The sequence below is a fragment of the Schistocerca nitens genome, chromosome 1, assembly GCF_023898315.1.
Source record: "Schistocerca nitens isolate TAMUIC-IGC-003100 chromosome 1, iqSchNite1.1, whole genome shotgun sequence".
NCBI classification, from domain to species: domain Eukaryota; kingdom Metazoa; phylum Arthropoda; class Insecta; order Orthoptera; family Acrididae; genus Schistocerca; species Schistocerca nitens.
Genome location: NC_064614.1, coordinates 695299375 through 695312917, shown reverse-complemented (window position 1 = coordinate 695312917; position 13543 = coordinate 695299375). Strand labels below are relative to the sequence as shown.

The 13543-nt window shown below is 39.1% G+C and overlaps 1 protein-coding gene across 5 annotated transcripts in view; it reads right to left on the bottom strand.

Moving 5' to 3' along the window:
- LOC126259559 (histone deacetylase 6) overlaps positions 1-13543 on the bottom strand; it is a 339218-nt gene that overhangs the window by 82758 nt on the left and 242917 nt on the right. For all 5 annotated transcript variants that reach the window (XM_049956465.1, XM_049956456.1, XM_049956474.1 and 2 more), the window contains one exon: positions 731-888. In XM_049956465.1, coding sequence (XP_049812422.1) covers positions 731-888 — 158 coding nt within the window. The remainder of the gene's footprint in view (positions 1-730; positions 889-13543) is intronic.

The following is a 13543-nucleotide window of genomic DNA, read 5'->3' as shown; positions in this document are numbered from 1 at the left end:
CTTTCAACAAGGAAACACTTACAGAAGTCTAAATTAAGCCCACAGGCAATATGGGTAATGACAGTACAAAGGAGAACCAGCAAAAGATGATTAGCAATTACTGTGAGACGTACTACGATCATTTTGAAAATGTTGAGTGCCACAGAGACAGGAAACACAGTTGCACACACATTATAAATGCCACAGTATCTCAGGCAAGTTGTGGCACAGCCTGCGCAGTGTGGGAAGGCATTTACGTACAAGTGAGTGGAAGGAGAGCAGGGTACATGCATAGCAAGATATAGGAAACTTCCAGACAAGAGTGAAGGCACGAGTTGTTCCAATCCAGGAGAGGATAGGGGAATGGGAGGGTCCGTCGTGAAATCTACACCATCTGTCTTACACTACATGGATGTTTTTCTCCCATTTCCTCCCCATCCACAGCATAGTAGTGAAATACTCTTAGTACCAATCTACCACAGTCAGCACTCACCACTGTTACTTTCCCTCAGACTTCTCGCACTCTAATCCTTCAATCTTATCCCATTTCTCCTACAGCTTGTATGGTAAGAACTGTTGTGTTTACATGTAACTTTTCAAAAACATTCAAATGACGCAACTGGCCAAATGATACAATACATATGATTTACAAAATGTTCACAAATTTTAAACCAGAGTTATACATAACAACAGTCATGTTTTTACAAATAAATTCACTACCTTCAAAACAGAAAAATCTATTCTATCATACCTTTTCAGACCATGTATCTTCACAGCATATTTTGCTGCTAAGGCAACATTGTTGAAAACACAAAAGCCACATGGTTCACCTTCCTCTGCATGGTGTCCAGGAGGTCTTACAATTGCTACTCCTGATCGGCTGTCTCCATTTAGAACAGAGTCTACCACCTGTAACATTTATCAAAAGCAAACAGATTCTTTTAAAAGACAATTACTAACAATACAGTCAGTGGTGTATATAAGCCAGCAGCTCTCACAATAAGAACAATGAAAAGAAAACAAGATTGTCAATCTCATCAGTATAAAACACATCAAAAGTTTCATAAATTCTCATGTAAGTCTCAACACACTGCAGCCTAGAGTGAAAGTTATGAAACAACGTGAAAAATCAAATTATGATTACAAGCAATCCTGCTTAAATATTACAAACTGATAAAAAAAGATGTGAAGAAAGCATTGTGACCATCCACTGCACAATGTGTTGGTCCACCTTTGTAACACAATACAGCAGTGATTCTTCATGGCACGTTTCATCAAACTTTTGGTAGTTTTCAGAGGGATGAGGCACAGATGTCTATGCGTATGTCACACAATTCCCAAAAATGTATATGTGGAGCTGGCTCCAGATATCATTCCATATGGTTCAGGTCAGGAAACTTTGGCAGCCAAAACATCAATGCGAGTTCATTTTAATGCTCCTCAAAACACTGTAACACAAGTTTTGCTGTGTGACGTACACAGTTATCAAGCTGGAACATGCCATCTCTGTTGGGAAAGACATTAAGTGTGAACAGATGGAGGTGGTCCACAGTCGTGTTCACACAGTCCATAGTTGTCACACTGCTTTCAATTATGACAACAGGTCCCATGACCTACTGGCCTATGCCTGCAACTTGCTGCATTTTGAGCAGACATTTGCCTGGACACAAGCATCCATCTGTTGTAACAAGAAATATGATTCATCTTATGAAGCGGACATTTTCATTTGATTAACAGTCTGATCTCTACGATCCCATGCCCACTGCAATTGTCAGATCTGCTGCAGATTACCACCTATCCTGCTTTCTATAGAGTGCAACATTCCAACCTCCACATTCTATCATGAGGCGTGGCGCATCTAACACCTTGTCACCTACTCTTGGTTTCCCCATCCTTCAAACACTTTCCATATATGCTTAATACAGCAGCAAGCAAACCACCCACTACCTGCACGCAAAATGCTCTTTCCCTGGCACCTGCCTAGAACAATCTGCCCTTTGCTAGACACGTATGTCAGTGCACTCCACCATTTGTGGCTCGCATCATCACTAGAATGATACCGCATTCATCTTCACGCGTTTAAATACTTCCCTGGCAACACTACGTGCCACAACACTACTAGGAGGCATTGAATCTTACAGTGGTCATTCTGTTTTACTTCATCAGAATGTGTGTGTGTGTGTGTGTGTGTGTGTGTGTGTGTGTGTGTGTGTGTAAAATAATGACACTCATAAGAAAAGAAACTGTATTAAATGTTGGTGGCCATTATCTCTAGCCTTAGTGCTGTTATTATATGGCAATGCCCAAAGCACACTGATTGCATAAAAAGCACAAAAAAGCAACAGTAAGGTATGACTACAACAATTATGCGCTTCTCTAACACTGAATGTTCTGCATTTTATGGTATTTATCACCTTGCACTAGCAGTGGCAGAATGGAATACACACACTGGCTGAGAGTTACATGTACCTTATTGGACACTGTCCAACTGTCTTGCCACAAATCTTAGTGGATTAGTATCACATAACTTCTACAGCCACATCAATTTCCAGCCCATTATTGGCAAAAGACAATGAACAATATCAACCATTTCAGTTTACAAAATTTTTGAAACTTAAGATATAATATTGGGTAAATATTTAGAAAAACACTTCAAGAAGCAATGTGACATCTACAGTTTAAAAAGCAAGTACTTGTAACAGGTGTTCGTTACATGAAGAAGAGATACATCTTGGGTTTATATACGAAGATGGCATGATCTTACTTAATTTAAACAGGAGAAGACAGTGGGGATCACACATTCCGATAACAAACACAATGGGTTAGAAGTGAATGGAACACACTACTACTGAAACTGTAGATATTTAACATTACAGAACTACAGAGTCAAATGTGCACTAGCAATACTGGACCAAATTGTTAATATTCGTAATGGCAATTTGGCTATCAGTGTTCAGCAGACCAACACACTTGCATAATTCTTAACATCCATTACAGATGATAGACATAGAAAGGTATTAACATTTACCAGAAAGAGATCAGAACTAATAATTCAAACAGGACATCTCTAAAAATATCACCTCAATAATTGCAAGGAAATTCAACACAACCAACACATAATTTCTACTTTGTGTAATAAATGAATCATCGACAAATATGGATCAGTATAAATTAATGCACATAAACAATAGGAAGAAAACACCAGTAGTTCACTAAAGCATTGTGCACAGCCTACAAGCAGTACAATGAATTACAAATCTACAACTATCATTTTACAGAGATATAAAGTGGAAGGAAGAAAATTAATTCAATTACAGAAATAGGCTGTTGGGTAATTTATATAATTATTAATTGACAAACTATGATATTATTTTATACCATACCTCACACATCTCAAGTAAGGACAATGAGAAAGTATACAGGATAACTGGATTTCCATGGAAACATTTAGTTAATTCACATTTACTTCACTTGTGAATTCAAAAGGAAATTAATAACTGATAATAGTATGGAATATCTTGCACCAAGCACTGATAAGTGACTTCTTGAACATACATGTAGAGCTCAATGTGAAACTGAAGGAATTTCAACATGGCCATAAGGGCTTCATTTTACTTCTGTCACTATTTTTTAACAAAAGAAAGCTGAATGCACTCATGGAAGACGGTTTTGTTTGCAAGTTTCAGAAATTTTTAATGGAATATAGAAAAATACTACTTGCCGGCGTAGTAGGTAAAGGAACTTATCTATCGACAGCAAAAGATGGAGGGCCAACATTTTTAATGTCTGCAAACAGGGCAGCATGGTATCCATCACCTAACGTGATGTATTTTGTGAAAGTCCCAATGCTTACAGTAGCTTGCCCAGTTTATTTTGAATGAATCTGAAATACTGCCTGAAACATTCCATCCACAACCTATAATGTGCCCATCTACTTTGTACCTGTGACACGATTATGCACAACCTCATTACCTACAATGTTACCCGAGGTTTTGAAATGTACATCAGTGGCTCAGATACTTTGCCTGGGGGATCTTCATAAGTGTGGTACTCCGCTAAATATAGCCATTGACCATCATGGGAGACATGGGAGAATCACACCTCTGAAAATGCCAAGTGCAGCTGCAATTGAAATGTCAAAGAGATGATGCACACCCACTGGACTATAGCCTATGGGCCTGTTAAGTAGATAACATATTAACATCACTGGCTGTGAACACCACAGAATGTAAGTAAGTGCTGGCAAATATTTAACCAAATGTGTGGCGCGCACACACCCTTTGGGATTCCTATCTTGTTCGAGTATTTTCTTCTTCCCCTTCAGAAATTGGATAACATAAAGTTAGGAAATCAATATTTTGAAAAGAAATCATCCATTTTGAGATTACTTTAACTGCTTTGCAAATAAAAAATAAATCTCTTTGGCTCCTGCCTCAGGTTCTTCAGCCAATGTATGTTTTATGATTTTTCCTAACATTTTACCAGTACGAGTGGCTGGCAGTGTCAAAGCTTCACACTCCAACGCATGTAATGAACTGCAGTCAATCTTTGCAATTGCAGATTACAAGTGCCTGTCGCACCAGTGTCTGAGCACTTTCTTCTGGTTACTACTGCTGCGGTTCTCCCCTTGTTACCTGCAACAGTCATTCACAGCAGCACAGGAATCTAGGATCCATTTAGCTTGAGGTTTTCCTCTTTTCTGTTGAAGTTATTGTCATGTTTTTGAATTTGTATGGCTTCCCTGAATAAGTGACTGTGGTAGCTCTTCTACACAGAAAGAGCTTCTGAGTGGTCGGTCCCATTCAGCACGTGCTCTGCCAAGGCCAATTTTCCCACTTGTCCCAACATGCAACACCATTTCTGTTCAGTGCTACTGGTGTTGATGGACTGTGCAGTCATTCCCACATACATTTTTCCACTTGCACTTAATATGCTCTATATTCCTGAACGTAGCAAGTGGTTTCCTTTTGTCATTTGCTGATCTGAGACACTCTTTGATCTTCTTGGTCCATTTGTACATAGTCTTTACATCGCATTCACACAACATGGAGACAAATTTGTGCCTTGGGATATATGGCAGAAATGCCAGACACTAAACTACTATTTTCAACATGTCACTCTGCCAAATGTAAGATTTCATGATACTTCTTATGCAACTGCTGGCGTAATTAATGCTCCATAGAATGTTTTCCAAATCTAGCATTTCGTGTCTAATGTGCCACAACACACAAATTTATCTCAAGGGCTTTACAAACGTATTAATCATTCCTTTTTCTGACTTGCATGGTGAGTTCACAGTTTGCACAGGTTTTCAACAGATGCTTTCTATTGGATTCTTCTTTGTGAAAATCTGAGGAATTATGCACTGAAACTGGCAGGATACTGTGCCAACCAAAACCACCAACTTGCAATATGAAAAAGGAACAGTTACAAGCTATTGAGAGTCTCTACGCTGACAAGAGTACATTGTACTGCTTGCTGACAAGTGAAATGCGACTGCTGTAACGAAGACTGAAGATTATGAGCAGAAGATTCAGTACCTTTTAGATCCGACATCCCACTGAAAGCTAAGAGAAGATCCGGTGCAGCGCTTCACACAGAATACAGGTTGGTTAATCAAGAAATCTTCTCACTCAGTGGACATTCCTGTACAACACCAAAGCTAAACACCTCAGCTGAATCGATTATCAAAATTCCATAAAGACTATGTATCACTAAGACCAACTTTATGTGCTCCTGGTTCATGGACACAAAAACTGACAAAATATTTGATCACTCTGTTTCCTCCACACAATCATCATCCTGGCCAGCTTTGTTGTTGTTGTTTTTTAAGGTGTCACTCAATGATTCCCTGGAGCATACTGATTCCATTTTCCTCACATGACCTCAACAAGCTCTTTCATGGATATCTTGGCTTGAACTACTTCATGTGAAATAGCAATTTCTGCGAACACGTACACTGAAGACGCCATTGTCGTGCGGAGCCATGGGAGGAACAGCTTGATGACTTCATAAGACATCTGAACAGTCTCCGTACCAACATAAAATTTACTATGGAGAAAGCAAAGGAGAAACAGTTACCATTTCTAAACGTATTAGGTATGAGGGATGGTGAGAATCTGCGACAGTATCAAAAACTGACATACACTAACCAATATCTGTACAAACTGTCAAATTATCACCCAAACCAGAAAAGAGGAACAATTTAACATGCTAGCAATGCCAGCAAGATGAATATGTGAGCTGCAGTACCTTGTAAATGAGATGCAACATCTGGCAACCATTCTGAGGAACCCTGGATGTTCCAATGCATGCTCAAGAAGTGTCACGAAATCTAACACTCAATGAAGTGACACACTGGTAGAAGAGATCTGATACATCCCCACAGTTACAGACTGATTTGGTCGTATTTTGCGCAAACATGATGTAAAGAATATTTACAAACATACCAAGAAGATCAACATGTGTCTCAAATCCAAATCATCACAGGACAAAAGGCACCAACTTGCAATGTTGGGAATACATTGCATATCTAGTACATTTGAAAAATGTCTATGTGGTTATGACTGGATGTATCATCAACACCACAATCACAGTACATTAAACAGTACCGCAGGTTGAGACAGGTGAAGAAATCTGCATGGTGGAGCACGCAATGTGTAAGACTGGCGACATAATAAAATTCATCAACATAGTAGCGCTTTCTGAGGATAAGAGCTACAATGCTTGAGTGTTTAAGGAAGCCACAGAAATTCATAAAAATGACAATAGCTGTAACAAGAAAGACGAAGATCTGAAGCTCTATGGATCCACGATTCCTGTGCTACAGAAAATGACTGTTGCAGATAGCAGGGCAAGGACCAAGCAGTAAAAACATGGGAAAAGCCCTGATATGTTGGTGCGACAGGTACATATAATCTGTGGCCATGAGCTCGACTTCAGTCTGCCACCAGAAATGGATGGTGAAGCTTCAACAATAACAGCCACTTGAGCTGACAAAATGCAAGAAAAATCATCAGACAAATATCGACTGAAGAACCAAAGACAACTATTCTGACTGACATTTTGTATTAGAAAAAAACAGTAATCAAGAATAATGGAACTTTTGATACACCCTATTAGTGTTACAAGATGAGCCAACAAATGGCATTTCTCCTCCTCCTCCTAACAACTTGATCAATAATTGAGTCCCTTACAGCACAAGTGATATAATGCCACTTCTTCTTCTTCTTCTTCTTCTTCTTCTTCTTCTTAATAGGGCAGAGATCTTGTTCAGTAACTGGCATTTGTTAACATTTCAAACTGTGTAATTCCTACCTCACTTAGAAACTGTACAGGTTGATAGAGACATCTAACTGCTGACAGCTGAAGTGGTGCAGTTGGGAGTTACACCAAAGTGGCTAGTATTTTTATTTTATTTTTTTTTCTATTTAATGTGACCACACACTTTTTACTTTATTAGAAAATGTACTTTTTTTATTTAAAAAAAAAAACTCTCTGTACTGTCGAGCTAGGACCCTTATTTATTAAACCTTCAGTTTCATCATCTTACATAAAGATGAAGTACGTCTGCTTCAGACAACTCTTATACTTGTGTTACCTGGATGTTGTAAATTCTTTATATCTCCCCATATAGAAAATCTCATTGCCCTACACCTCATTGTACTGTGGACTAAGATTAATGTGAAGCCATATATAATACATCCACCATCTAAACAATTGTTACAATCAGTTCTAGCTAATGGTTTTTTTTTCCGTATTTTGTGTAAAACTTTAAAATATATATATATGACCCTTCCAGGATTAAAGCTTGTGGCCTTTTCATCCAGTCAGAGGAGCTATCCATTGCGCCACCACGCGTTTATCGTAGTACCATTTCTGCCAAATGCCTTCCATACAGAAAATCAGCGCTAAGATCTGAGAATAATAATTTTATAGTGCTTTAGGTTGTAGCTCATGACTGATAGCCAATGATCTAGTTATAAAACACAGATCCATTTGCTAAAATTCTACGATTCCTTAGTTTTGAGCGAGTTTAATGATGTTAAAGTGAGCAGGGAAAAGAATGTCCGTCACTGCATATATTGCTGTTCTAAATGGATGGAGTATAAATGCATAAACTTTCGTAAGGTTTCAACAATCAGTGTTCACAAAATTCCTTTCTATTGTTACTTAAAAGTTGTAATTGAGATTTCCATCCCTAAATAGCTAAAACGTTTGCAGAAGAAATACATAAAAAGCCTTATAACTTTAGCTAACACTCATATAACACATTACAGCTTCGTCTCGCACCTAGTCTGTGACGTCATCAGAGTTTCAGCCAATAACAGAGCATTTTCTATCACTCGACCAAATCTTGATATTTAATGATTTTTTAAGCTTTAGTTACGTAAGAATAACAGATATCTTGTGAGGATATTAACTATAGATGCTATGTGAGTGTTATAATCAATCAGAATAACAACGATCTGAACCATATTATTACACACTATTACATGGACTGGGGAAAAAAAAGGAAATTCCACTATGTCATCAACCAACAAAAGGCAGTAAAAAATAAAAAAAACTGCAACTAACATTTTTCACGCAACCACTGGTAGATGAAGTGAAACAGCATGCAAAAAATATTTCCCGGAAACATTAAAAATCAGTGATGATAGAATGACCAAAGCCGTGAAAAAGATAGTACAGGCAAAGTCACCAGGTGAAGACAAACAAAGTAAGAAAGTTCCTGGTAACAAAAACTCAGACGAAAAAATGATGACAATAGGTGACTTCATAGCACCGATCCCCTCTTATCAATCACACTATGCAAGATCCCACAATCCAAGCAGAAGATATTTATCAGAAAATATGAATATCTGACTGCTCTATAATTTGTACAAAAAACAAAGTCAAAGAAAAAACGCAGGTAAAGAAAACATTTACTGTAGAACTTTTAACAAAGAATTCAACTTGCATTTACATGCTCCTCGCAAGGACACCTGTGCACAATGTGATACTTTTGTAAATAAATGCAAGCGTTCAACAGATGAAAAGGAAAAGGCATAACTTCAACAAGACTGTAAATTGCATCTTTACGGGCACAAAATGGCTCTGAGCACTATGGGACTTAACGTCTAAGGTCATCAGTCCCCTAGAACTTAGAACTACTTAAACCTAACTAACCTAAGGACATCGCACACATCCATGCCCGAGGCAGGATTCGAACCTGCGACCGTAGAAGTCGCGCGGTTCCAGACTGCAGCGCCTTTAACCGCTTGGCCACCCTGGCTGGCTTTACAGGCACAAAAAGCTCTTTATATATTTACAATTTGGTTGTCACGACCTGTCATCAAAATTAGAATTCGTGTACTGCTGGGATGAAGTGACTGGATCTCATGGTTCCCAAGAAATCGTTGGGCCCTTGGTCAAACACACTTAGGCATAAGCACGATTCAAAAGACATGCTGTCATGTACACTGATGAAAGTTTAGCAAATACAGAATCTAAAAGAAAACTGATCATCATTTGGAGAGGACAATGACTATACCTCTCTGACAATCCCAAATACCATGGAGTAAAGAATGACCACTCCCTTACATTCAAAGCCACATCTGAAATAGTAAAGCTCAAAGTATCTGCACGGAACAACATCATCAGTAAACTTACAGGAACAACTTGGGGTGTTCAACCAGAAGTGCTTCAAACATATACCCTGGCACTATGTTTTCCATAGTGGAATATTCTGCACCGGTCTCGCAAAATACTGTAAATGCCAAACAAGTTAATACAGTTTTGAATGAGATTGGATGCACTATGATAGGCTGTCTATGACCAATTCCTGTCAGCACACTGTACCAAATTCTGAATATAGCACCACCAATTATTTGTAGGAAATCAGCTGCATAAGCGGGGAAGACTGAACAGGAAACTGATCCCACACATCAGTTGTTTGGACACGAGCCTCAATGACCAAGACATGGATGAAGATAAAACTTCAGGGGCTGACATCTGCAACAATTCTTTCATCACCTGGAACTCATCAAGTGAACTTTGGCAAGTAAAATTGGTGGAAGTAAAGGAGGGGTCGTGAGTCGTGCTTGGATTGCTCAGTCGGTAGGGCACTTGCCCGGGAAAGGAAAAAGTCCCGGATTCAAGTCTCAGTCCAGAACACAGTTTTACTCTGCTAGGAAGTTTCATATCAGTGCATGCTTTGGTCCAGAGTGAAAATTTCATTCTTTGCCAAGATTGTTTGCTTGAGGCCAACCGAACAAATGATGAAGAGGAACTATTGGACATGGAAGACACTGAACAGACTGAGAATGGAGGTGTCACTATGCAAAGTCAACCTCGGAAAAAGGGACTTCAGCACTTGTGATGAAATGTTCCAATGTGGTGACCAACAAAACCAACAACGTCTGTCCTAATGGTGATCTTGCTGCAGCTACAAAACAGAAGTCACACTGCCAAATACTTCACTCATCACAGAATACGAAGAGAATTACCATGCTATTTTCCCCCTCCCCCTTTTGCATTTTTATTGTTATTATTCTCTGTCTTTTCTTTATTGAATTTTCCCTGAAATGGATACTTTGTATGTAATTAACCTCTGTATATCATTAATGCTTTACCAGCAGTGCAATTATTTTGTGTCCTTGACACACAAAATAAATAAATAAATAAATAAATAAATGTACAGACCATGACAGGAATTTGAGATTAGCCATGACATTAAATGAAACTAGTTTTAAGTGAAAAGAGTAACACTGAAATAGCAGACCAAAGGCTCATGAAAAGTGACTGATTCTAACTCCCCAACAATGATTAAAACAAGCGTTCAGTGCATAGTGCTGTGGAATGTGGAAATAACCGCAAATTGGCATTCATAAGAAGAAGAACAAAACCAAAAATGTAACAGGAGCGTAATATGTACGAAATTGTCCACGCAACCTGCCACTGATGATGCCTTGCAGAAAATAAAGGCGAAACGCGTATGGCACTAAAATTGTGTTTTATTCAGTTGCTGTCAGACGGTCCATAAGTAAAAATTATCAATATACCGTAATATTACACGCAACTGAGGAAGACAGGACTACAAAAGTTGAAAAAAGGATCCACAGTTTCTCTGAGTAACATACCTCACGGAAAGCTGTACACAAGTCCACAGGTGGTAGAAAAGAAAGTAGGAGGACACGGAAGAACTTTTGCCCTTCATTCCAAAAGCTCATCACCATAACTTTCAGAGTCTTCTGTCTTTTCACAATGCTGAAGACAATGCCCACAGAATGGAAAAGATGGTACTGAAGATGAGTTACAAAAATTATGTAAATACAATATTGTTCTTTACATCAATTGTATTTTCATAGTACTTAAAATCCTTTACCTGAATATATCACAAATTATCATCAGTTTTGTAATTGGATAAAATTTTTTGGACTTGTTAATCTGAATGTTTAAAAAAAACTATTTTTATAATATATATCATAAGAAAGTGACACAGACAGTATAGCTGAATTTTGTACAACAATCCTAGTAAACCAGTACGTATCTCGAAACAAGAATAATCTGCGTGACACCATCTGGACTCCAAGGGGCTCTATTATGAACCCAAAATGGACCACTTTCATAGAAGACACCAATGAAATGCATACCATCAAACTACTACCTTTAAAAGAGCAATTGGTTCCACTTAACTGCATAAGGAATTTTTATGCTTAACAAGGACACTAAAACTAACAGGAATTTGATCAACCAAAAAATAACCATCTGATGCAATATTGGCAAATGTATTAAACATACATTTAAATACAACAACGAAAACAATCAGTTATTGACAATATAATGTAAATGGATATATAAGAAAATCTATTCACCAAACGGTGGCAGGGGAACACACACACTAAAGGGTTTAACTTTTACAAGCTTTCAGAGCCAGTGGCTCCTCCTCCTGGCAGAAGAGCTGAATAGGAAGGAGGACAGGTGAAGGATATGACTGGAGAGGTTTAGGGAAAGGAGTACAGTTCAGAAAAGTCACCCAGAAGTTCAGGTCAGGTGAGACTTACCTGACGGAATGAGAAGGAAAGAATGAGAAGGAAAGACTGATTGCTGGGGACTGGAGCAGATGAGATTTGAAAACCAGAGAGTTTAACCATGGAAGGCAGGGTAATATACCCCATATACATGGTCGGTCTGCTGCTGAACATTTCCTCAGTCAACGCCCACCTGATTCCAAACCTGTGACACCCTTCTTGTTCACCTTAAAAAATGGTTCAAATGGCTCTGAGCACTATGGGACTCAACTTCTGAGGTCAGTAGTCCCCTAGAACTTAGAACTAGTTAAACCTAATTAACCTAAGGACATCACAAACATCCATGCCCGAGGCAGGATTCGAACCTGCGACCGTAGCGGTCTTGCGGTTCCAGACTGCAGCGCCTTTAACCGCACGGCCACTTCGGCCGGCTTGTTCACCTTAATCAACTCTATACTCACCAACAATTACCTCACCTTTGAGGGGCCGACATACAAACAAATATACCAACAGATCAGCAGTACAGCAATGGGAACCAGGATGGCTCCTCCTTATGCCAACCTTTTCATGGGTAACTTGGAGGAGGCTTTCCTGGACTAGCCTTCAAACCCTGGTTTGGTTTAGATACATTCATGACATCTTTGCTGTATGGACTGATGGTGAGGCTGAGCTGTTAACATTCCTGGAATCCCTAAATAACATCTTCCAATTAAATTTCATATGGTTATATTCCAAATCCTGTGCCACTTTCCTTCATGCTGATCACATTCTCACCGAAGCCCAGCTACAGACTTCTACCCGCTAAGAAACAACAGTACTTACATTTTGACAGTTGTTATCCTTTCCATGTCAAATGTTCCCACCCATTCAGCCCTGACATTCGAGGCAAACCTATTTGTTCAGATGCAGAGCTTACAGCAATATACCACCATTCTCACTTTAGCCTTCACTGTATGTAATTATCGCAACAGCCCAGTTCAAAAGCAGATTTCCCAGGCCATCACATCAAATCCTGGTACTGCTAATCCCTCCAAAAACCAACTTTTGAGTACACCACTTGTCACCTTGAATGTATTGATCAGCTACTTTGATAAGGCCATGACTTCCTAAAATCATATCCTGAAATGAGATCCATTCTGTCTCAGATTTTGCCCACCACACCTAGAACAGCTTTTCATCGCCCTCCCAATCTCCGCAATATCCTTGTCAGACCCTATGCTGCTTCTGCATCTGTCTCCCTACCCTACGGCTCCTACCCCTGTGACCATCCCCACTGCAAAACTTGTCCTATGCACCCTCCTACCACCACCTATTCCAGCCCTGTAAATGGCAAAACATGTACTATCAAAGGGAGAGCCAACTATGAAACAACCCATGTCATTTACCAGCTGTTATGTAAACACTGTTCGGCCTTTTACATCACCAAGACTACCACCCACTTAACAGTCAGAATGAATGGGCATAAGCAGAGGGTGTATACAGGCAACACACATTATCCTGTTACACAGCATGCTGTACAACATGACATTGATCACCTTGGTTCCTGTTTACCA